At 37.3% G+C, this 26013-nt stretch overlaps 3 protein-coding genes across 4 annotated transcripts in view; 1 reads left to right on the top strand and 2 right to left on the bottom strand.

The window, feature by feature from the left end:
- Positions 1 to 12995, bottom strand: part of cul4b (cullin 4B) — a 15996-nt gene extending 3001 nt beyond the window's left edge. The window contains exons 1-18 of one of the 2 annotated variants that reach the window (XM_061725671.1): positions 12073 to 12995; positions 8556 to 8671; positions 7457 to 7560; positions 7282 to 7351; positions 6208 to 6281; positions 5967 to 6129; positions 5656 to 5745; positions 4510 to 4592; positions 4357 to 4424; positions 4066 to 4184; positions 3736 to 3928; positions 3531 to 3635; positions 3328 to 3438; positions 3122 to 3207; positions 617 to 724; positions 394 to 507; positions 202 to 307; positions 1 to 91 (exon numbers count right to left, since the gene is read on the bottom strand). The exon at positions 1 to 91 is cut by the window's left edge and continues 82 nt beyond it. In XM_061725671.1, coding sequence (XP_061581655.1) covers positions 1 to 91; positions 202 to 307; positions 394 to 507; positions 617 to 724; positions 3122 to 3207; positions 3328 to 3438; positions 3531 to 3635; positions 3736 to 3928; positions 4066 to 4184; positions 4357 to 4424; positions 4510 to 4592; positions 5656 to 5745; positions 5967 to 6129; positions 6208 to 6281; positions 7282 to 7351; positions 7457 to 7560; positions 8556 to 8671; positions 12073 to 12541 — 2270 coding nt within the window. In that variant the 5' untranslated portion in view covers positions 12542 to 12995. The remainder of the gene's footprint in view (positions 92 to 201; positions 308 to 393; positions 508 to 616; positions 725 to 3121; positions 3208 to 3327; positions 3439 to 3530; positions 3636 to 3735; positions 3929 to 4065; positions 4185 to 4356; positions 4425 to 4509; positions 4593 to 5655; positions 5746 to 5966; positions 6130 to 6207; positions 6282 to 7281; positions 7352 to 7456; positions 7561 to 8555; positions 8672 to 12072) is intronic. The other variant, XM_061725674.1, reaches the window with a different exon arrangement.
- Positions 12996 to 14112: 1117 nt separating this feature from the next.
- On the top strand, positions 14113 to 17043 carry mcts1 (MCTS1 re-initiation and release factor). The gene is made up of 6 exons (XM_061726354.1): positions 14113 to 14294; positions 15899 to 16051; positions 16139 to 16236; positions 16317 to 16450; positions 16610 to 16677; positions 16776 to 17043. Exons 1-6 carry the CDS (start codon positions 14284 to 14286, stop codon positions 16855 to 16857), a joined length of 546 nt encoding a protein of 181 aa, XP_061582338.1. The 5' UTR covers positions 14113 to 14283; the 3' UTR covers positions 16858 to 17043.
- Positions 17044 to 17464: 421 nt separating this feature from the next.
- Positions 17465 to 22804, bottom strand: c1galt1c1 (C1GALT1-specific chaperone 1). Its single transcript, XM_061725670.1, has 2 exons — positions 22674 to 22804; positions 17465 to 19658 (listed from the first exon to the last, which is right to left on the bottom strand). The coding sequence occupies exon 2, from the start codon at positions 19642 to 19644 to the stop codon at positions 18691 to 18693; it is 954 nt and encodes a 317-aa protein (XP_061581654.1). The 5' UTR covers positions 19645 to 19658; positions 22674 to 22804; the 3' UTR covers positions 17465 to 18690.
- Positions 22805 to 26013: the final 3209 nt, after the last annotated feature.

Below are 26013 nucleotides of genomic sequence, written 5' to 3'. Positions count from 1 at the left end.
TCCTCCACATCTTTGCTTTTTGGGATTTTGGTGAGGACGCGTGCTTTTCCACAAGCAAGCGACTGCAGCGTCCGGCGCAGTTCGCTATCCTCTGTAAACCAAAACACAAGGCACTGATCAGTTCTAATGAATAACGAGAGCGTCATTTCTGCTTGAAAAACACTTTTGCTGCCAAGGGAAATTCCACGGGGTATTACAAACCTATTCCTGTTGCCAGTTTGATTTCTTCCAGGGTGAACTCTTCTCCTTCGTTAAACATCAACAACACAAGTGTTTGAAACAGTGACACCTGAAGCTCCTTCTTGCCCTTTTGCAAGAAAAATGAAAGACAACTATTAATATTAGGCTGTTGCCACCAAGTGATCAAAAGACAACAAAAAAAGAGTTACCAACCTCTTTAAATTCAGCTTTTAAGACACAATGACCTAGTGTTGACTGCCACTGCAGCTTCCTGCCACTGTGTTTGCCCAGGTAGAAAGTCTTAAAGATCTCTTGGAGTCGCACCATCTGGACAAAGACAACAGAAGTGAAACAAAGCAACGCCGAGCACATTTATTGCATGTGGGGTTATAAAAACATAATGTCCCAAAGATATCAATATTTGCTCATCACCAACCTCAGCAGGCAGGTGCACTTCCATGGGGACGTAGGTTGGCCAGTAGCCCATAGTGAGGATGTTCACCGTCAGCTCAATATTACCGGGAATGTTTTGGCACTGCATATACTCGAAAAGAACAGACACGTCACACTCCGAACTGCCACCTTTTGCACATATTAAATCTTCATCTTTTATATCATATGTACTTGCAAACATTGATCAGGGTTTATATGAATACCTCAAAGTGGAAATAAACAAAAGTTACTTTAGGCACCAAAGAATATATATAAAAAAAAAAAACTATACATGAAACCTAGTCTGAATGACAAACACACAGATTTGAAAAAGTGCTATCAAATTAGTTTTGACATTATTGAGCAGGATGAACAGTTAAAGAAGCTTCTCTATTCTTAGCCACTTCATCATGTTTACATTCAAAATGGTAAAAATATGCTGCTTTTGTTTCAAAATTATTCTCAGCAAATGTGTACATATTTCACTACCGTAGCCCATTATCAAATAATATCATACTATGATGTTGTAGGTAAAGGCAACCACTGATGATGAAACTAAATGATGCAGTCCAGGTCTTACATCATGCTGTCACAGGAAATAATAATAATTATTTGTTCAATGTGAGGTTAAGGGGTGAGTCGTTACATTTGTGTGTAATCACTCTTACCTAGCATCAAAATAATCTCTCTCAATGACAGCCAAAGCCTATGTTATAACACCAGTGCTTCCTCACAGCTTGACATGTGCTGCTCTAAAACTGTAATCACACACCGCAGTAACAGACTGCTGCGGATCGCTTTGGTAGGTCGTGTTTATATGACATACCCTACTGCTTTATTCAAATAGGTCTCTGTACACTCATATAGTCTCAGAAACAGATGCTTCCATAACCCCCCCAACACCTTAAACCCTCATTTTATTTATTCGTTTTTTTTCATAGTACATTCAAAATTATATTCTCTATTCAAAACACATTTTACTTTAACGCCCCCCTGTGTCATTTCTATGAATTGTTTTTTATTCTTCTGTTGGTAAAGTAAAGAATTACTTTTTAAAAAAAATTATTATTATTATTATTCTTCCTTGTTTTTCTTTTTGCATTATAGCTCGGCAAGCTCCTTAAAATTGTCGTACTAATGAAAATGTGTATATTGACAATAAAGTTCCATTCTATTCTAAACCAGATGAAATAAAAATTACTACGATGTAATTTGAGTACAGATCCATGTTCAATTGTTGTACTCATTTTCTTTTGATTTCTATGAAAACATGTTATTTGTATTTGACAATTGATTCACGAAACATGTTAAAAAGACAGGATGGTGCTATAAATAGTAACTACTATGCATGAGCCTCAAATGAGTCAACTAAGCCAGCTGTCTGTCTCGTAAGTACATAGCAAACTGTTCAGTCTGCTCACAGAATTTCCTCATCCACAGATGCCAGAATTAGTAAACTTAGGCTGCCTATTTATGTTGCAAAGAAATCATGAGATAAATATCAGGATTACTTTTGTGAGCAACTAAAGTGAAACATGGCACTACAGATGCCGGAAGCGCTAAAAACAAGATCAATCAAATTTATACTCTGAGAATTGAAGGAGCAAGTTGACAGTCTCACGCGTAGGTACACAGGGGACTATTTACACATGGATGGATGGCTAATGTGTTTGAGTAACACATTGTGGGCCAGCATCTCACTGCAAATGTCGGATAGCTATCGACCTACTATGAACCCAAGCTGCAAGCACTAAGACATAGCTTAATTGTAGTTTTTGCGGATTCAATTTTTGCAGATCCACTTAAAACAGCAGACTGCCATCACTCACCCCATTTTTAACCTGGCAGATTCACAAGCTTTCATCAGACAAATAAGATGCACCACTGCCAAAGAGGATCATAGATAGACTTACTCAATCTTTCTCCTGCCAGCATGTTTAGTGTGCTAAAAGCTGGACTGTGAAAGTAGCAAGAGATGCCCACACTATGAAAACATAAGTTACAGAAATACTGGCAAAAAGCAGAGATCATAGGTGACAGATATATTCAATTATCTGTAATGTGAGGGTAGTTATTGAACATTTAAGCAGCTTGGTTCAATTAAAACAAACTGTCTTGCTCAGTTAATGCTCTGAGATCTGTCAGTAAGTGTCATAAGTTGTCAAACTCCCAGCGTCTCAGAGCAGAGAACTCTGCTGAGGACTGTCTTTTTTTCTGCTGTCTTTTTTTTTTATTATTGTAACGTGAAAAACTCTTCTTTGGTGGAATGTTTACTTCACGTCCGTCTTGTATTTAAAGGTATTTTAATTAAAAGTGACTTTTCTCAGCTCCAAAACACCGACTGAACTGCAGAAACATCCAGTAACTTTTGTTTTCAGTGGCGGTTTAAAGCAGCAACAGCACAAAAACTTACCCCTAGATGGACTTTGGTTATCTATTTGTGGACAAACTCAGCTTGGGTATAAACGCTCAGCTACTGAGATGTACCTGTAAGTTCTGTTGTCCTCACCTGTTTGAACTGAATCATGATGTCTTTAGAAAGCTCCATGTCCTTGAACATTCCTTCTAGTTTGCTGGTGAATGCTGCTCCACATTCTGAGAAAAAAAATCAAAACAAGTCTGTGTCAATGTGTATTCAGTGGTAATGCTAGGATCATCTTTATGTGATCTTTTACTTTGCACACATGTTTATGAATGTTTAGAAGTGACACTGACCATGTTTCAGTTTTGACAACATCGATTTTTCTGCATCTACTGAGGCACTTTTTCCGACCAGCAACCTCTTTGCCAGATCCTTTTTATAAAAGGCCTCAAACACATCTTTACCTACAATAACAAAATATGATTACAAAACAAAAACTCACCAAAGGGAAGGAAAAAAACTCAACAGAACCAAAAGTAAACAGAAAAAATATTACCATAGATGAATCTAAAGATAATCATGATCTTATCAAGCATCTTCTCCAGTTCTTCATCTGTTGCTTCTTTGTTTCCTGCTCTCAGCTTTGAATCAACATGTTTTGCTGTGAAAGACAGATGGAAGGAAAGAAAGAAAGTATGACTGCATATCTGAATCATTCACAGTGTAGCACTGATGATTGGGGAGAAGGCTTTGTTACTAACCTATGAGTTCTGCGGGTTTATTTGGCCGTTTGTTGATGAACGTTTCAAACGCCTCCTTCATGGCGTTGACAAACTTCTCATTCTTCAGGAAGCACACATCAATGATGTGATCCACTTTATCCTTGAAGTCCAGCAATTCTTGCACCATTGTTTTGTCTTTTTCTGGGTTGATTACGATTGTGCTTCCAAAAGCCTGAATGGGAATTGTTATTACACAGAAATTTAATGAGAGAGAGAAAGAAAATGCAATGTCCTAAAACAGAAATAACAAAAGTACATGGTGGATTATAAATCATCGTCATACAGCTATTTTTTTTAGAGCCATCGTACCTTAATGTACTCTATCCAGTGCTGCAGGAGCACTTGAACACCACCTCGCACTCGACTGAAGAGTTGATAGAGAAGAGACAAATCCTGAATCCTGTTCTCATCCAGCAGGTGAGTCAGCCCTGCAAGTTCACCAGCAGAACATAGCCAAAGTCATCTTCCCACCAGGTACATTTAAAATGCATTATAGACATTTGTCTAGTCTTTTTTAATGGACCTGAGTCTAAATAAAAAGATTGATTGACTGATTTGCTTAATGTTATAAGTTTATGTTAAATATTTGCACGTGTGTACCTTTTTGGAGAGTTGCAGTAAGATGTTCACCCAGCAACTGCTTTTCCACAGTAGCAATGAGTGGTTTTCTGAAAGAAAAAAGAAAAAAGCTCAGGTCATTCATGTACGTATTACCATTAATTGTGACTCTAAATGCTCAAGATCGACACTCACTGTGTGCTCTGGTCAAGATATGTGATTACTCTGTCGGCCTCCTCCTCTAAGCGTTTGTTGACATGGTGGAGATATTCTGGTACCTTTAAAAAAGAAAAACAAAACAATGAACACATACACCAAAAGTGGAGTTCTCAACTTCTTTAAACATGCAGCACAGCTCTGAGTGCTTCACCAAATCTGTCAAATTGCATTCAGGTATTAAACTCGTGCGCTTACAACCCTTAAGGCTTCCTTCTGACATGTTCTCGACGCTGACGTACAGAGCCATGGTGGAATATTTCCCATTTTAATAGGATTGTGAAGTAATGTGACTGAGGCAAACAAAAAGTCATTACAGAGGCATGTTTTCTCATATTAGATGTTAACATGTCTCATCATCGTGATCGTTCATATTAGCGTCCCTTGCATTCTGTGGTAATGTGAACCATGTAAGCATTTTAAAGAAAAATGTTGCAAGTGCCAGAAGGTTTTTGAGCTTAGTTTTGTCTTGCTCATTTTTTTTTCAGACTGAGAAAGTAAGTGCAGTTAACTACTGTGGAAGAAAACATGAAGCAGTAAAGTTTGGACAGCTCTGCTGTTTATTTAGGCCATCATAAAAAAATGTTAAACTCATCTTTATCATCTTTATTTGATTAGCTAAGTTAGTTAACCCACCAACACTGGGCGTGTCTCTCTGTTGATGTGACCACAACTGTTCAGACTTATGTGTTGCAAGTGATACGCAAATATTACTCGCTTCAACCTACACACACAGTCGTCACACAGTCACACAGTTGTCCCAAAATGACAGCACCAAACATGGCATCAACATGTTCAGTTGCAAAGGAAAACAACTAAAAAGGGCTTTTAGTGGATGTTTGATTCTGGTTAAATGTGTATGTGGTTGGATTCTGTAAATCTTTTTTCATATCTGCAGAAGACTTGTTTGGTTCTGCCATTGATCCAAAACCTAAATATATTACCTACACAGGACATGGAAAATAAAAAATGTAAATCCTTCTTATGAGGCTTTTTAAAATGATTAACAAAATAATTGCCCTTTAATATTCTCTAGCAACATCCCATCATCTCTAATATGTAAAACTGCCCTTTGTGCATCCCTGAAATGAAAGTGTCTGCAGAGCATTAGGTCACATATATCACCTCTCTCTCCTGCATCAGCCTCTGTCCCTCCGCAGCATACAGTCGATTGGTTTCCTCCAAAAAGCGCTGCTCAAAAGAGTCTTGATAAATCTGTCAAGGGCGAGCAAAGCACAGGTTCCATTAAAACCATTTGTCAACGAGACTGACACCTCATCATCCTTTCGGTGCAGGATATAAAAGCAAACTAAACACTGACACAGGTACATTGTTTTTGTAGTAAAGGACCGATATAAAATCCCAACAATTTGTCTCTTCAAATACACATCTACAAGTTTAACACATCATGCAACAAGATAATGATGAATAAGTACTTGAAGGTCAGACAGCATGCTCAGCAGGCTCCTCAGGAGACTGCGGTCTATGGCCTCTCCATTTCTCTCCCTCTCGATGAGCAACAGAATCCCGTCAATGGTTTTACTCTGGACCTTCAGATCGCTGATGATGTAGAACCTGAACAGCTCCAGACCCATGTCCCTGCAGATCACAGCCGCTACATCAGCAACCACGTTTGACACCAATCAGCCACATATAAGATCAATGAGCATTACTCACCAGATTGATGGCAGCATTGAATTTTGTAAAACATAAGTGCGATCCAAAAACAAAAATATACTCCTAATCATGATCTGTAAAACAATAAGAAACATTCACATTAAAAATAAGGTATAAAAGGATCTTTTAGACTATTTTCAAGCTTGATAACCTGTTCTTTGCTCTAACAACCAATTAATTCATTTTGACCATCTTCTCTTCAGTGATTTTTATTATGACTGTTTGTGCCTTTCACCCTGTTGGATGGGTTGCTTTAGCTGCAGTTTCACAACAAATATCAGCCTGTCTTGTCAAAGTTTAAGATGGCCATGTTTTCGAAACTGTTTCTGACCCTAGATGCTGCTAAGTTGCATTTTGGAAACAGTGAATTAACCAATTCGGTTGTGTTAAAGAGTTATCTATACTGGATGTTTTTTAATCAATATTGACATTTTTTCTACTAATTCTGGTATTGAATAAAAACGTCAAAAGTTGGAGTTTTAAATAAACTACCAGCTTTCCTGTTTGTCACCCGTGCAATGACGCATCACACCAGGCACTCTTACCGCCTTTGAACTATCTCCAGAAGGCTCTGACACCTCTTTGTACATTTTGATTTTAAGATGGACTGTAATTTGTGATGACATCACATTCTGTGACAGCTTTCACACTGAAGATGATCACTTCTAACATTGGTTCATTCTTCAGTCACAACGAAACACCCAAAAGCAGATGTAAGGAGGTAAATCAGATGAAGAGTTCGTCTTCCATCCATGTGCACTGTGAATTTGTGCCCTAAAATGAGTCGGTCAACACCAGATCCGACTAACATCACTAAATTTCCAAGGGATAACATCCAGGGTACACAGTATTCTGAATGAACCTACACAAAGCTTTACTTGATATTGAGGTGTTTTAAATATACTGCTGTGCAAAAGTGACTACTTCTCAACCGAAAGCTGCCAAATCTAAATTAGGTATGGAAGTGAATCATTTTTATGGGAGCAGGCTTGAGCCTCAAAAAGAAAATTCAGCATCTCCTATGGTAGAATTAACATATTATAATGCACATTTCTTGAAAGTGATACAACTTACCATTTGTCTGCAATGATCTTGCCAGCACTTGTCAATTTTCTTCAGGAAAAGCACACTGTCCAAGGCATCCGTATGAACAAAGTTAAGTCAAAACTGGAGTTTAATTTAAGAACTTTACTGTACAGTATACATGTATATTTCAACTGCTCTGAGTAATTCAAACGTCAAAGGATATTCTCTGAATTGATCAATTTGTGCCTTGATGTGGTCTTCACACACAGCCCTCAGCTGTTTGTAAAGCTTGGCAGATATCTTATGGGAACAGAGGTTTTCAACAGCCTGTGGAGGAAAAAAACAAAACACAAAACTGTTTCGCATATATGGCAAGAGTCGAGTGGTTGCTTGCAGACCACACCATCATGGAGAAAGTACACTTTCAAAGATAAGGATGAAGGAATTGTGTTTATGATCTGTATTTCCACAAAGGTAGCGCTGTAAATTATGCCTAAATGTCTCCATCTTGGTCTCATCTGTCCAAAGCACATTGTCCCTAAAGGGTTATGGTTTGATAAGAAGTACATTTCTCAGCTGTGCTGCCATGTTCATTCTCTCAGAACTGACTGGGTGAACACCAAGACACACACTCTTGTCTGACTGATGACGGTCTTGAATATTTTTTTTTTACCTTTTCAGAAAACTAACCGGTCTGGTTCTGCTGGAAGCTTTTTGGCCGTTAACCAGGTTTCTTCCCCTCTATTCAGTCACCTCAGTCACCTCCTTGCTCAAAACAAGGAATTGCAGTAAAGTGATGATTTGATGCAATTTGTAGGATTCCTTATATAGGCTATTTTTATGAATTGGCGTTACATCAAATTTGCATTTTACAAATAATGATATTATGAACTGGAATAACATTTTAATTTAATTGGATAAAATGTAATTTAGTAAATTCTGAGGGCTTTCTGTGAAAGCTGCCTTCAGATTACTTTGTGAAGTGGCAATAAATAAACGAATGAAATTGAATTGTTAATAAGCTGCAAAATGAAATAAAGAGAGTATTATAATTGTATTATAACCGGACTGATTTAACAGAAACAATTGCTTCTTTGACCTCAATCCTGACGCTAAACACACCTCAAATTAGCAAACAAAAAAAGCAAACTTTTTTTTTAAACACACAACTCCAATTTTTGGTACATTTTTGATATTTTTGTGATGAATTGATTTTCCTTTAATTGTGTCCTAATCTGTAACACCACAAAACCTAAAGTTTCTCCTCACATAACTGCACACTCAGCTCGTTTCCAGTGAGAAACCAGTGGATCTGTTGATACCTGGTAAAGCTCCTCTAAATTGTACTTGATTGAAGTGCTGTTCTGTATGGCCTCCACTGCTTCTTTCAGCTTCTGCCAGGTTTCTTGTGTGTAGTTCTCAGGCAACTTGGGCTTTTCTGTGAGCAAAACAAAGCACAACATACGTTGACAATACCAAACCACAGTGGGACAGTGGAGCTCAGTGGTAAGGGAGCGTCATTTAACGCCAACATTGTTATCATTTTTGTGGTATCTAAAGTATAGCTGGATAACATACTTTCATTGGATGAAGTACCGGGTATATGGTTACTGGATCATGTTTTCAGATGTGAAACCACCTGAGATGCATCGTCTCTCTCATTTTAAATCTTGTCACACTATGTAGTCAGGTACCTTTTAAACTCGAAGGACATCAAACCTTCCTGATGCTATTTTAGTCATTCAATCTACATATTTCAAAGGTTCAGTGCCTGTATTTGTTTCCTAATTGTTGCTTATTTTCATGTTTTTTTTAGTGTTTGATGTGTTTATTGATTTTTAGCTCTAAAAAACTATGTAATTAAATGTTAACATTTCAAACCACTGCTGCAATATTATCTGGCTATATCAAGTATCAATAATAGTGCGTTTTACTTTTTACCTGTTTTCGGTAGAGAGGCACTGATCGATCGGAAACCGATTGGTATTAGCCCGATAAGGCCCCTATCGGATTTGATCGGAGATCGGAAAATAACAGTTCAAAGCGGGCCGATCAGATGACTTTTACAACAACAAACCGCCGCAGGAAAGCTTAAACTAGTAGCTACACTTACTCTTTGTAAGCTGAGTCTAAGTCGTCTCTAAAGGGTGAAATATTGCATATTGCCTCAGCCTGAAATAAAACAGACAATTCATGATACTTTCTCATCTGCTAATTTTTATACCTAATAATACAATGTCAGTGTTGTACATCAGACAACACTATTGACGAATTTATGGATTTGGCGCTGTGATCGGTGATCGGCAATATCGGGATCGGCAGATACTGATTTTGGAGATCGGCCCTCAAAATCCTGATTGGTGCATCTCTACTTATTTTCATGTTTTTTTTTGTGTTTGATGTGTATTTATTTTTAGCTCTACAAAACTATGTAATTAAATGTTAACATTTCAAACCACTGCCGCAATATCATCTGGCTATATCAAGCATCGATAATAGTGCGTTTTCCTTTTTACCTGTTTTCGGTGTCCATGCTTAATCATTTATGTCCCATTATGAGCCTGGCAATGAACTACCAAGACTTTCGACAACACTGACCGCCTTAAAATATCAATTTAGGAACATCAGAGCAATTTTAAGACACATTTTACAGTTTTTAGTTAATTCTCCAAGCTAAATCATTACTATTGACACATTTAACTGTTTGTCACAGTCTAAAAGCGAGCCAAGACTGTTCAGTAAAGACATGTTGTCAGTTTAAGTGCACTAGTGTTTTGAAGGGACCATCACACCACTGTATCAACATAGACTTGTCAGACTGAGCTGTCAAGTGTTTTCCTGGTAGTCCATGGGCCGAGGCCCAAAATTTCACTTGTCAGTACAACTCAAGGTGACGAAACTTAATTATGATTTTTGAAAATATCCATGCCTATAGATAAAATGTTGGTATGATAACCCTTCCTGAGTGGCACCTTATCATAGTTATCAGCTCATGAAGTTACATTTTAGATGCTGGTGCATGTCCTGGTTTAGACTCATGTACAGGATATCTGTCAATGTTTCTCAATATTGTCTTTGTTATCATTTTAAAGGGGACCTTTAAAGCATTCATTCAAGCTAAGATGTGAATCTTTCTGACCAACATAGAGGTCACTGCAGCTCTTTAAACTATAAACAACACACATTTTTACACAATTTTCACCTAAATGATATACCATCTTTTAGCCCTGTGTCATCTAGGAACAACAGAGACACAAAATACATAAACTGGAATACTCACAGGACCCCTTTAAAATGATACCAAAGACAATATTGTGAAACATTGACAGATATCCTGTACATAAGTCTAAACCAGGACATGCACCAGCATCTAAAGTGTAATTTTCTGAAGGGGGTGGGCAACTTCATGAGCTGATAACTATGATACAGCTGCCACTCAGGAAGGGTTATCATACCAGAATATCATCTACAGACATGGATCTTTTCAAAAATGATAAGCAAGTTTTGTCACTCTGAGTGGTACTGACATCTGGTCTGGCCCATGGACTATGGTCAGTACTCGAGTTGTAAAAAAAAAAAAAAAATCAGGGGGGATGGTGGATTTTATCATATGGGGACAGATAATTTGTGCTGATTACAAATAATATGATACATTACAAATAATAGCACTGACCAAAACACCTGCAGAAATACTGCAGGAATGACATAGCAGCAGTTAAATGCAGCCTTCTGTAAGCTTTAAATATCCACTGGGCTTACATCAAATACATCAAAACACAAAAATAAAAAACAGTTTTCTGAACTTATCAACATGACTCTGTCCTTCACAGGATAAGTAAAATGGATCACTGCAAAAACTCAAAATCTTAACAAGAATATTTGTCCTATTTCTAGTTAAAATGTCTAATCTTAGTAAAAAAAATCTCATTACACTTAAAACAAGAGTCATCACTGGAAAAAACAACAATTTTCACCTGTTTCAAGTAGATTTTCACTTGAAATAAGTGGAAAAAGTTATTTTTCTGGTGTTATTTTTCTGTTGATGACTCTAAATGTTGAAATAGCAGTGATACCACATTCATTGATGAAATGACATAAGGGATGGAAAGGAGGGATGGCAGTTTTACAGGGGGGATGATTTTGACCGTTTTTATTTCAGGGGGGGATGCCATCCCCCCTCAACTCGAGTACTGCCTATTTCTAGTTAAAATGTCTAATTTTAGTAAAAAAGTCTCATTACACTTAAAACAAGAGTCATCACTGGAAAAAACAACAATTTTCACCTGTTTCAAGTAGATTTTCACTTGAAATAAGTAGAAAAAGTTATTTTTCTGGTGTTATTTTTCTGGTGATGACTCTAAATGTTGAAATAGCAGTGATACCACATTCATTGATGAAATGACATAAGGGATGGAAAGGAGGGATGGCAGTTTTACAGGGGGGATGATTTTGACCGTTTTTATTTCAGGGGGGGATGCCATCCCCCCTCAACTCGAGTACTGCCTATTTCTAGTTAAAATGTCTAATTTTAGTAAAAAAGTCTCATTACACTTAAAACAAGAGTCATCACTGGAAAAAACAACAATTTTCACCTGTTTCAAGTAGATTTTCACTTGAAATAAGTAGAAAAAGTTATTTTTCTGGTGTTATTTTTCTGGTGATGACTCTAAATGTTGAAATAGCAGTGATACCACATTCATTGATGAAATGACATAAGGGATGGAAAGGAGGGATGGCAGTTTTACAGGGGGGATGCCACCCCCCCTCATCTCGAGTACTGACTATGGTACTGGGATGTACTGGGATCCCATCCTCTCCAGCAGTGTGTTAGTGTGGTACCTCTGAAGTTCTTGATGACTAGTTTCTTGGCGGCCCCGGGCTTGCTGCTGGAGAAGGTGCCGGAGGCTGCGCTCTTGCTCAGCCCGTTGGCGTGGTGGCCCGCGCCGCCGGGCAGGAACATGGCTTTGCTTTTGTTATTGGAGCACGAAGAAGCGGCGGCGGCGGCAGCCTCTTCAGCCATTTTCACACCCAGTCCAATTAAGTCCACCGAGTCCTCGAACCTCAACTTCTTCTGGATGTGAAGCGAGGTGGGAGAGCAGGAGGAGGAGGACGGGGAGGAATAAGTGAGGGTTTTGGGAGGCGAGGAGGAGATCGTGTCACTGCTTTCTTCCCTCTCGGAGCCGTTTATCTTCCTCTTCTTCGGAGATGTGATGTTACCACTGCCGTTTTTGACATCGGTGGACGCGGGTCTAACCTCCTGGGTTGGCGGTGGTTGGGGATTAGGGGAAGATAAACCTGTTGGAAACATGAAAAAACGGGAATACTAATTCTTAACAGCCAGTCTTCTGATCCGAAACTTCCCCAAGTTGCCGGGCTTTGAGGAGCTGCAATGTCCGGGAGTCGTGTCTGTGTTCACACGGGGGGGATTGGTGACCACTGCTTTTATCCGGTATAAAAGAAACAATAAATTGAAAACTACTCAGCCTCCACTTGGAGCTAGCCTGGTGTGTCTCTTGTTATTGCTGGCAGCAGAATAAAGATGGTCGGCTACTGCTTCCTCCTGCTCTCTGCTCTCTGCTCTCAGCGTGTCGGCCAGGCTCCAGACGACAGCGGGGGAGCTGCGGGACACGACTATTTACATACTTTTGTCTTTTAAACTGCAGCATAAACAGGCTCACATGACAGCAACCACGCCGTGGATAAAGAGCAGAAATACGGTTAGTCTGGCTGCGGCTCGGCGGTGACCCCACCGGAAGTACTTTGTACAAAAGTAGTTTTCTCTCCAGCGTTTGTGTGTTTTTTCTCCAAAAGCAGCACAGTAACTTTGAGCCGCTATGTGGCGCCGTAGTGATGCTGTAACTCTGGCTGGAGGGGTTTATCCTTAGGACTGCTGTTTATCCATATGTATCCAACATCCCTCATTTGCACATTTTTAACATACATTCTCAGAAAACTTGTAATGTTACATATTAAAAAAGACAACCTGGGCTTAAGAGAATGCGGCTAGGATATGTATATATATATATATATATATATATATATATATATATATATATATATATATATATATATATATATATATATATATATATATATATATATATATATATATATATATATATATATAAATTATATAATAAAAATAATTATATATACCTAAATCATTTATATACAGACATTTATACATATGTATGTGTATACATATGTGTGTGTGTGTATATATATATATATATATATATATATATATATATATATATATATACACATATGTATATACAATGTTTATATATTATTTCAGATAATATTTCATATATATATAATTATATATACATAAATCATTTATATACAGACATTTATACATATGTATATATATATATATATATATATATATATATATATATATATATAATTATAAAATATATTTATATAATAAAATAATTATATATACATAAATAATTTATATACAGACATTTATACATATGTACGTATGTATGCATGTATATATATATATATATATATATATATATATGATTTCATGTTAGATAACTTATATTTAATCATTTTGTATAATGTTTAAAATAAACGGAAAAAACTTCAATGTTTCCTTTATCCCATTGTTCAGTATAATAAACTCGTGACCGTTTATTGGATTTTTTGATGAGCGTTTTAGACAACTGGATTAGCTTTAATCATGAATTAGACATTAACATAAATTGATACAAAAAAATAATGAATTAAATTTGATCTTTCGCCTCATTTCACTCAGCTAAAACCACAACCCAAATTTCCAAAGTAAAACTAGACTGTAAATGCAACTCACTAACATGCGTTACCTTGGCAACAAGAAGGAGCAGCATGTCGTTTTACTGTCGTAAAATGACGTGACACTCATTCCGCGTTCCCACAGCTGCTAAACAAGCGTGGGATTGCTACTCACTTGATAGATGATTTGAATTTTATGACTTTCTTCATCACCACAGATAACTTGGAGAAGTGAGCTCGGAAAAGCGTTGGCACACTCCATAAAAACAACATCGGCAACCAGCGACAATGTTTAAAAAGTAGGTTTATTATTATTTCTGTGTTGGACGTAAGCTAGTTCCTGGGCTACGGCTACGTACCGCGGTGCAGCGTTCTGTTACTAGTCTGGGAAATCTGTGTTTAGTAGCTGAGACAAGAAGACACCACCTTAAGGTCTGGTAAATGCTTGATCGTACCAGGTTTAGCCAGACCTTGGTATAATTATACGGCTTTTGCAATTTATGTCCTTCTGAGAGACATTATCAAAAATGTAAACTGTTAAACTGTCCGTGTTTACAAACATTACAACGCAAAACAGAGGTGTAAGGTAACTCAATGAATGAACGTCTGTACTTGGATATACTTGTGAGATGCTTGTAATTTTTCTAAAATCTTAATTTTTCTGCTTTACGCTTTCATATGTATCAATGCTAAATTGTTTAGTTTCACTCAACTATGTTTGTTTGATAGCATGAATTGCATTATAGAAGATTGATTTATTACAATTATATAATAAATTAGATTAAAAAAACGACAATGCATTTAGTTTATGAAGATGATGGACGATATAATAATAGAAGAAAGGGTTCTAGCTTTATTTTGTGTTCTACTCAATATTATAACATTAGTGGCTGTTGATGAATCAGTAGTTAATATAACATTTCAGAAAAAAATAAAAATGCTGACAGAGCCCATTTAGGTGTCAAAGTGTCATCATCCTAGTGTACAGGACTGTCTCAGAAAAATTGAATATTGTGATTTTCTGTAATGCAATTACAAAAACAAAAATGTCATCCATTCTGGATTCATTACAAATCAACTGAAATATTGCAAGCCTTTTATTATTTTATTATTGCTGATCATGGCTTACAGCTTAAGAAAACTCAAATATCCTATCTCAAAAAATTTGAATATTCTGGGAATCTTAATCTTAAACTGTAAGCCATAATCAGCTATATTAAAATAATAAAAGGCTTGCAATATTTCAGTTGATTTGTAATAAATCCAGAATGTATGAAATTTCTTTTTTTTTAAATTGCATTACAGAAAATAAAGAACTTTATCACAATATTCTAATTTTCTGAGACAGTCCTGTATATAGCTTTTTATACTTGTATACCAAAGTAAAGATTGGGATGCACTTGTAACCAAGTAATTTGTATTGCTTCATCGATTATTGTTTAAAATTAAAAACTAAAATAAACTGCATTTATTTCACAAAGAAAAATTAAAGAAAAGCTCACACTTTTAAAGAGATGAATGCATTTATTTAAATAAATCTAAGTAAAATACCTAATTGAAAGTGTTAATATTAGTCTGATATTTTTAACATAATAATCATGGTCTGAACAACTTGGGTGTGACACTAAAAAATAATCGCATAGACAGAAAAAAATTGTCACATAATCCAGACAAGTCGATATTAAAATATGAGATTTACACCATAATTTAAACTTAAAAAATGCTTACTAAGGGGCTGCAAATATTTCTTGTTGTTTCTAAAGAAATTGTTTAAAAGTACCAAAATATTTCTCCTGCTGTGTGTGCAACCACTGGGAATAGTAGTTAAGTAAACATTTTTGGAATAATGTCTGGTCTTTAGCTTTTTCCACAGCGCCACAATATTATTTTTCTTTTGTTTCAGATTTGATGAGAAGGAAAATGTGTCCAACTGCATCCAGCTGAAAACCTCAGTGATCAAAGGCATCAAAAATCAGCTGTTGGAACAGTTTCCCGACATTGAGCCATGGCTCAATCAAATAATGCCAAAAAAGGACCCTGTCAAAATCGTGAGATGGTATGATCACTTAGTATTTCTCATTAGTGTCTCATATGTATTTTATGAAAGGGAGTCTCTCTTACAGTTGTTATCTATTCATTACAGCCATGAACACATTGAAATCCTGACAGTGAATGGAGAGCTGCTTTTCTTCAGACAGAGAGAAGGATCATTCTACCCAACCCTAAGATTGTTGCATAAATGTGAGATCTCCTAATGCCGGCTGTTTGATGGGTATAGCTACATTTTCTTATTTTTAAGTAAATCCATTTTTCTGTTTTAGATCCTTTCATTCTACCACATCAGCAAGTAGACAAAGGTGCCATTAAATTTGTCTTAAGTGGTGCAAACATCATGTGTCCTGGGCTGACGTCACCAGGTGCTAAACTCTACCCTGCTGGAGCTGACACTGTAGTTGTATCCTTTTGTGGAGACTGCTGCCTCTTGAAAATTCTTATATTATCAAATGAGTAAAATGTTGTTGTTCAATAGATTTGTACTTTAAAAAAAATTGTGATTCACCTTTCTTCTGTACTCGAAATTCCTACCATGTTTGCCTTTAACAAGTGTATGCAGGCCATTATGGCAGAGGGAAAACAGCACGCACTTTGTGTGGGTGTAATGAAAATGTCTGCAGAAAGCATGTAAGATGGATATTTTTCTCAATATACTTTACTGTACCTGAGAGATCATGGTGGCATGTTTTTTTTTTTAAATATCCTAATTTTTGTTTTTCAAACAGAGAAAAAGTCAACAAGGGAATTGGAATTGAGAATGTCCATTATCTGAATGATGGATTGTGGCACATGAAGACTTACAAATGACGTTGGCAACTGCAACACCAAAGCCAAACTCATGCAAGAAAATGTGTGGAGCTTTGGACAACAAGGCATGAGCTGCAAGTCAGCTGTTTACACCTACAGACTTAGCTACTGTATGTAATGTCCTGGAGGCTTTAAATCAACCGTCATGATGCACAAATAAATGAAAGTTCTTGTTTTAAACCAGAATGTATTTTTTTTTTTCCTACTGAATATAACTGAAGAGGCCTGTTTTAGTGGTGTCTGATTTTATAATTTTAGAGATGGAAGTGGCAGATGTAACAACTGTATGATCATTTCAAAGACTACGCTCTCCAGAGGACTAGACTTTCAGGCATTTATCATCATGTAGTTGGATTAAGGATGTGACCTTAAGTTGACTTTTCAGTGCGGGATGTGTACATATTTGCACCATGGTTGAAGGAGGGCCTAACAAAAAGGATACTGTATATCTTACCTTGCTCCTCCTCAGGTAAAGAGTTAAACTTCAGACTTTTAGAAGCTTTTTTACGAGGTACACTTGTTAATATCTTTATGTAGCACATTTTTGTCAGGCCCATTTAAATGTAGGATCTTCATGTACTTTCAGTGTTAAATATTGATCAGTAAAAACTTCAATACTCATTTTAATAGAAAATTAAAGAATAGAACAGTGGTCACGACCGGAATGATATGGGAAAGGTAAAATATTTACAATCTTGACAGCCATAATTGTTTCAACCATTAAGGCAGGATTTAAAAAAAATAAAATAAAAAAAAATCACTGTTCGACATAAAAGTAGAGTACAGGCATTCCATTTACCCATTTAAAAAAAATTTCTATACTTGCTTCAACCTGTTCAAGCATCACGAGCGGCTGGACCTGCTAACGGGCAAGAGGCAGGGTGCATCATGGACAGGTTTTCAGTCCTTCAAACCGTTGCAGGGCTCCACAGAGATGAGCCAAATAACCGTGCGTGCTCACACTCCTACGATCAGTGTAGAATAACCAGTAAACCTGACATGCATGTCTTTGGAGTGTGGGAGAAAACCAGAGAATAAAAAGTCTTCACTATTCAAAAGCAACTCGTCAATGTTTGATCAGCAAGTTAACATTAAAAACCATAAGAAGTTTATTCATTGACTAACAGATATTACTATTATGAAAAAAATCAATTTGATCCCTTAGATCACCATTTATTTACAAAACAGGAGGAAAAATGACAATTTCACTGAAAACATGTTTTGTTTAGATATCTACATTGCCTGTTACAGCAAGGCATATTTTGTCTACTTCATTGTGAAGACCAACTCTTCATGTATGGAGAAAAAAAAGCTCATTTGGTGCTGGAAAGTGTAATTACATATTTGGCTCAATAATTAAAGAAGCTTAATTATAGTTTTTATATCAGAGGGGTGAGGTATCCTTTGAAAAGATTCAAGTTCAATGAGGTCAAATAGGGCACATTTAGAATATCAATTACTAATGTAGCTTTACAGCCACAAAAATATATTTAAACTTAATATTTAACTATATACCAGTACTTCAATTACCAAAACTAGATGATAATCCAGATAATGCAACTTCATGTCACAATTTTTGACATATGTCCCAGCTCTGTCTGTATTTAGAAGATAGTACATCCACCAACTATTCCACACCACAATAAAATAGGGTGCTGATTATGTCAAGTACAAAAAAATACAAATATACATAAAAGTATTGTTCCCACCCAGAATCCCCCTTTTACAAATTTAAGAAAAACATTATCCCAAAAGTAGGTTTGCCATCATAGAAGCAAAAGAAAAACAACCCAAAACATTTTAAAGTGACATGTCTATCTTAAAGCAATGATACTAGTCATTGTCTGAACCTTCTGGTGGGTAAAATGCTAACGAGTCATGGAAATCGTGCCCGTATGGACGAAGTCTATAAACTCCAAACATCAGAACTTGCATCTGATTTGGGGACATCCCTCCGAACGTGACTGCCATGTCGGAACAACAGGACCCCACCACATCAGTTGGGTGATCCTTCAGGCTGTCAGCGATCAAGCTGTCGGCACTCTGGCTGTTGAACAGACCCTTTCCGTGTGCGTCCTCTCCATTCTCTGCAAACACACCTGTATATTTGAGACACACGGCCAGCTGCTTGTCTTCACTCAGCTTCCATAAGGCACGTCCTCTTTCTGGACATTTTTCCTCATCCTGGAACACATGTACCAGTCTTTTCAGAGCTTCGTAGCTTAAAACAATGCCACTATCAAATGCCACATACTCAAGCTCTCCAGACTTCACGGCTTTTCCCAAGTAGAACGGTTCATCTGGATCCTTTGTGAGTACAAGGTACTTGAGATTTTCAATGATGGCAAATGTAGTTGGCTGTGCCACAAAGAACCAGCGCAGGTCCCCGGCATTCTCATAAGCATGCTTCAGAGCTTTACGCAACCTGGCCCAGTCATCCTTTTCTTTAAGGTCTATTGCGTCGAGGGCCTTAGAGGACTCTGAGGTGTAAAACACAGCCTTGTCACAATGTTTGCTCCAAGTGTCCATAGTAGTCGCCCAATAAACAAGGGTCTTTGGCTGGACCATGATGGCGCAAAAGACCCGGACTTGATTGTGCAGCTCCTCCACTTGACTGTCAGAGAAGTGTTTGAGCTCCTCTTTACTTGCTGCCTTGACGTGGTGATGATGGTGCTCATCTGCTGTGGACTCACTTTTGGGAGTAAAACTGGTCATGAGCGACAGCACCAAGCAGAAAAGACCTCCCATAATCATCCCCTTCATGAACGAGCTCCCCTCAGATAACATGTTGGCAACAGACACTGGAAAAAAAAGAAAAAGCATCATTATAAGTAATGCAACTCAGTGTAATTCAATTTTGTGCTGCAAACATTACTTGTAACCATCCAAAGCCATTTTGATAATCATTGTTTAACACTTTACCCCAATTAAAAAAAAGGTTATTCATCCTATCAAGTGTGAAAATGTGTTAGTTATGTACTGTTGGTCAGCCAACATATGCTTGTTGAAGATGGTGCTGTCTTATTTTTTTTTGGGGGGGGGGGTAAGATTACAGGAATATTCTGAGTCAGCATTCAAATCCAAACATATAGGATATTAGGGCTGTTCGATTAATCGATTTTAAATCGTAATCGCGATTATGTAATTAGAACGATGTTAAAACGTGAAACTCGTAAAATCGATTTTTCACTTTTTTTTTATTTTATTTTTTTTTTTTACCTTGTCTGCACACATATTAAATGATTGATACCATATTAATGATTGATGGAAATACCTCTCAATACCTGCGACAAGTGCCCCATCAGAGAGGCTCTTTAGTGTAGGAGGGGGCGTTGTAACATGCCACCGGGCATCCCTCAAGCCAGATGCGGTAGACCGGCTCGTGTTCCTTGCAAATAACTTGCAAATGTGAATAGCAAATGTAATGACTGACACTACACACCTCTACCCCCTTCATGGGTTGCATTATTATTTAGCATGCAAAGACCCAGTTTAGTTTAATTAGAAAATGTCTTGTTTTATTTAATTGGAAATATAACTTACTGTATGTTTGCAAGTGCTGATTTGCTGATTTTTTTTTCAGAGATAAAACTTTATATTTTATTATATTTTTTTAAACTTTTTTTCAACTTATTTTACAGAGTTTTGCACTTTATTCATTCATTTTTGGTTTAATAAGAGCAAATTTTGCACTTAAAGCCCTTAATGGGGCAAATGTTCAATAAAAAAACAGCATATTTGAAATAATTTCTTTGCCTTTTGTCAATTCACAAAATAATCGTAATCGTAATCGAAAATCAGATTTTGAGAGAAAAAAATCGAGATTTTATTTTTGGGCAAAATCGAACAGCCTAGCCAGGCATCACAATGAAGCTGGTTTCCCTCATGGCATGGCTGCATAATGTAGACTCGTAATCCTCCACGATTTCACGCACACTGAATAGTTAATTAGTTTCTTGGACAACATAAGAACACACGATAAAGCTTGAAAGTAAAATGCAATTAAAAATACAATGACATCAGGGGCCTGTACTACGAAGCAAGTTCAACATATCCAGGATATCTTTTCCTTATCCAGATTCACTAAGCGGGACAATTGCAATCACGCTAAGCGGTCACACGACGGTGGTTATCAACTCGGTATATCAACCCAGGTTTCTCCAATCTGGATATGAGCGCGTGCACATAAAAGGGGCGGTGTTTTCAGCGCATGACCAATCGCAAGCATGGAGAAGTCCGCTGTCAGAGCCGCTTATTTCAGTAGTGAAGAGCAAACAATAATTTTACGGAAATATGATGAGTATAGGCATATAATACAGGCAAAAAGCAACACAGTTGCAGCTGCAAAATGCAGGAAAGACAGCTGGCAAAAGATCGCTGACTGTATAAATGCGTAAATTCATAGGGATATAAACATATATTTGAATATTCTGGGAATCTTAATCTTAAACTGTAAACCATGATCAGCAATATTAAAATAATAAAAGGCTTGCAATATTTCAGTTGATTTGTAATGAATCCAGAATGTATGACATTTTTTTTGTTTTTGTGTTTGCATTACAGAAAATCACAATATTCTAATTTTCTGAGACAGTCTGTATATATTGGTTCTATAACTATTGTTGTTGACCGATAACTTGTGCTGATGCTGTACCAAAGAATTGGGTTTTTTTATTTATTTTATTTAATGTTTTATTTTTTCAGGAGGGGGGTATTTAGTATTTTAAAGTGACTTCTCAGAATGTTCGAGGGACGAAATTGAAAATCCCTTTTTTGCTATCCCCTTACAAATGCATCTTCTTTTTCATTTCTTCTTGATTTATGTATTTAATTGGTATTAGTTTTGGATTGACTGTACATCGGATTTTGGGTGATGATTTGTTTTATTTATTCATTGATTGATTTATTTTTTATTTTCTCCTCCACCTCTTTTTTCTTTTCTTTTTTTGGATCGTTCATACAGGTACTCATCAGGGAAAGCAAAGGGGTTTTGGTGGTCCCTGAATACGCGTTCTCTTCGGAGGGATCCTCTCACGATCCGCGCACCAAGCTCCACTTCACCAAGCTTCTCTTCGAAAGGGCATGTCATTTTCCAAGAGAGCTGATTGGTCAGTGGGCGGTGCTTTTACACCCGGCGATCTGTATCTCGAACATAACCTGCTCCGGAGCAGGTTAGCGGTTCAGCATAAGTTACCATGGCGATGTGCCCCGCTAAGAAGTGAACCACCGTCGTAGTCCTGAAAACCCAGGGTTAAACCTGAAGTTACCTCGCTAACCCCAAATCCCGCTTCGTAGTACAGGCCCCAGATCCAGACCAAAAGGTTTACGTTTACATTCATGCAAACAGGAACTAAACACTGTCCATCGAGGGTTGTTGTTATTGTTATAATGAGCAGGCCACCAAATGTGTTGACGTTTAAAATGTAATCCTTGATTAAAATACTGAGATACTACCTTTGGATTATTTGTTAATGTTAATAGGTCGACATTTCAGAAGCAATGTTTACTCTCACGCCACCATCGTGGGGCTTTTCATTTCCACCCAGAAGTGTATACATTTAAACCCATTATCAGCTGTTGAAATGTCCATGAAACATCATTACATCAAATACGACTTCCATGAACTCGTATTTCACGTTGACCTCTAAGTGAGCCAGGTAAATCTGCTAACAGGTTACTTTAAAACACCAAACTGGAGAGCTAAAGTCATTTTAAGAATGGCTTGCAAACTGTTAGCCTCTTATCTACAAAGCGTGGCCAAACTGTGGATCTTCTCAACGTGATAAATACAATTAATAAAAGGACAGTGACTGTACCTGGCAGAGTTGGGAGATGTTTACGTGTCAGCTGCTGCTTGGCTCCACTGTTCCTGCTTGTTTCCTCTGTCAAGCAGGAGCTGTCAGCTAATCACCAGCCAGCAGGAGCTGAGCAGCTCGTCTTCTTCGTCTGTGCAAAGCAGACAGGTTGGACGTATGCTGCCCCCCTCAGGCTGAATGAGTCATAGCAGTCATTTTTCATGTAGTTTGACCTATGCAGTAGAGCAGAGTGGTCCTCAACCTTTTTTCAGTGATGTACCCCCTGTGAAATATTTTTTCAGCCAAGTACTCCCTAACCAGCCCAAATCACTTTTGGTTGTAAAAAAAAGACCTAAAACAGAGCAATATGCCATCAGTAACTAATTTATAAAATAAACATAAAAATATTGCTGCTATGCTTCAACCACGACTCCATCGTTGGTCCAAGTGATTGACAGGTGAAGCCAGGTGACATTTGACAGGTTAGGTGGAACCATCCTGGTGTGGGGGCGACTCTGCGGTTTTAGCATAATAAGTTGAATAGCCTACTCCTGAAGATAAATTTCATTTTATGAATTTGGACTTATATTTTACTCAATTATTTATGAAATATTTATTTTTAAAGGATTTTTGCATGGATGCTACTTTTTAAATATAGTTATATTTTAAAATCTCACGTACCCCCTGGAGTGTCTTCACGTACCCCCAGGGGTACGCGTATCCCCATTTGAGAACCACTGCAGGGCCAAAACTGACATAATTAAAAATAAAACCAGAAATACAGTACAGACCAGAAGTTTGAAAAAAAAAAAAAACTTTGACATTTTTTTAATTAATGATAGAGGACATCAGTTACTAAGTAGATAACTATGTCAATGGTGGCTCCTTATGGCTTGCAGTAACTTAAATGCGCTAAACTCCTTTAGAAATTTACAGGAACATAACTTCAAAAATGCTTACAAAATAGAACTGTAATACAAATTCATATGCCTAATTTAAATTTTAATGCATTTAAATAAAGAATAAAATCTCTGGCTTGTCTCACTATTTTGAAATATTGCTTCGTACATCATTTGTTGACCTTGTGACACTACGTCTTGTGAAAAGAACAATTACTGTATGTTTAGTGGTGATTTAAATCCTCCATTGATGTTTGTTTTCAACACAGGCTTTACGTTTACTGCTCGTCTGCTATTGTCGTCCTGCTGGGAATTATTTTGACAGTTTAATCTGAACTAAATCCACACGTAAATGTCTTTCTTTCTTTGGAAGTAACCATTAGTATTAATCTGCATGTCAATGGTGAATGTACATGTGAAAACATCATTTTAAAAAAAATTTAGTTATGTGTGTTTATAGACCGTTTTTTTATGCCTCTTCATGATAACCACTTTCCATCAGACTGCAGGTTGTGCAGTGAACTGGCCCCTCCTGCAGTTGTCATGAAATGAAGTGGACAAACCGACACACTGTTTTAATCATACTCTGGATCTCGTTCTCACCTACGGTGTTGAAACTGATGATCTGTTGATGTCACCTGTAAACTCCCTTTTATCCAACCATTATTTAATAACGTTTGAATTTAATATTGTCGATGTTGAAGTGCAAAGGAGGTATTACTTTAGCAGATGTTTGTCTGATGAAGCTATTGCTAAATTTAGGGAGGCCATTGCTCATCTTACGACAGTGGGAAATAGTGATGTAGTCGATGCCAGTGACCTGGGTTCTACCTCTGCAGATGTTGATTTCCTTGTTAGTAACACTGCTGATTTGTTGCATTCAGCTTTAGATGAAGTTGCTCCTTTGAAAAGGAGGGTTTCCAACCATAGGAGCTTAACTCCCTGGTATAATTCAGATATCCGCATGCTGAAACAACCACATCCGCATGCGTACAATGGAAAGGAAGTGGTAGTCTTGTAAGTCTGTAGACTCTTATCGTGAATGGAAAGATATTCTAATAGTATATAAAAAAGCCATTTGCAAAGCCAGAACAGCTTATTATTCAACGTTGATGGAGGATAACAAAAGTAACCCACGTTTTCTGTTCAGCACTGTAGCCAGGCTGACAAAGAGTCACAACTCTGTGGAGCCGTGCATGCCTGCAGCTCTCAGTAGTGAAGACTTTATGAGCTTCTTTAACAGTAAAATCAGCTTTAGCGACTTCCCTAGGCTCTGACTTGACTCTAGACTGTTTTGATCCTATAGACCTCGCTGAGCTGACCTCACTCGTCAATAGAGCTAACTCAACCACATGTATGTTAGACCCCATCCCGACTCGACTATTCAAAAAGGTTTTTTCTCTTATTGGTGCGACAATACCGGACCAAATATGTATGTACCACAGGTTTTCAAAGTAGCAGTAATTAAACCTTTACTTAAAAAACCTTCTCTTGACCCAGACACCTTAGCTAATTATAGGCCAATTTCCAACCTTCCATTTGTATCTAAAATTCTGGAAAAGGCAGTTTCAAGCCAGTTATGTGACTATTTGTATAGAAATTATCTGTTTGAAGTCTTTCAGTCAGGGTTCAGAATGCATCATAGCACAGAGACAGCACTGGTTCGAGTCACGAATTACCTTCTTATGGCCTCAGACAAGGGATTAGTGTCCATACTGGTTCTACTGGACCTCAGTGCTGCTTTTGACACTGTAGATCATGGCATTTTACTGCACAGGTTAGAGCATGTTGTAGGGACAGCTCTACGTTGGTTTAAATCATATCTATCTGACAGGTTCCAGTTTGTTCATGTACATGAAGTTTCTTCAGAACAGTCAAGGGTCTGTTATGGTGTTCTGCAGGGTTCAGTGCTAAAGCCAATCTTGTTCAGTTTATACATGCAGCCATTGGGAAGTATAATCCAGAATCACGGCATACACTTTCATTGTTATGCTGATGATACGCAGCTCTATTTGTCTATGAAGCCGGATGAAACAGAACTGTTAGTTACACTTCAGGCATGTCTTACTGCTCACTTCCCGTAAGTCCGCATCTCTGCAGACTTTTGGAAAGGGAATTACCCACAGTTCATTGCGTTGTGACATAAAAGGAGGTTACCAGGGAGATTGTAAACAAAACAAGGGGCGGAGGAAAAGGAACCATGTGCGACTGCGAGACGAAAGAAGTTCACCTGTATAAATACATAGCCCACTGGTGATTTAAATCCAGAAACTGTTGTCCCGTGAGGATTATTCAACGGCCCTATTATTTCCTTTACAAACATTATTTTTTTTAAATTTTATTCATAATTTGAGGTTCAATTTCTTTTGTTTTCATTTTATATTAGACAAATCCTCAGTTGACCTGGTGTTGAATAAACAAGACTTGCTTTTCTTTAATCTGAGTACAGTGTTTGAATTAAG

The sequence above is a fragment of the Cololabis saira genome, chromosome 7 (assembly GCF_033807715.1).
Source record: "Cololabis saira isolate AMF1-May2022 chromosome 7, fColSai1.1, whole genome shotgun sequence".
Classification (NCBI taxonomy): domain Eukaryota; kingdom Metazoa; phylum Chordata; class Actinopteri; order Beloniformes; family Belonidae; genus Cololabis; species Cololabis saira.
This window is presented reverse-complemented; position numbering and strand designations above follow the sequence as displayed.

Coding starts and splice junctions, on each gene's coding strand:
- mcts1 (XM_061726354.1), top strand. Junction 16,052..16,138: donor CCTGTCAAAATCGTGAGATG/GTATGATCACTT, acceptor TATTCATTACAG/CCATGAACACATTGAAATCC. Junction 16,237..16,316: donor CCTAAGATTGTTGCATAAAT/GTGAGATCTCCT, acceptor TTTCTGTTTTAG/ATCCTTTCATTCTACCACAT.
- c1galt1c1 (XM_061725670.1), bottom strand. CDS start 19,644: ATGTTATCTGAGGGGAGCTCGTTCATGAAGGGGATGATTATGGGAGGT.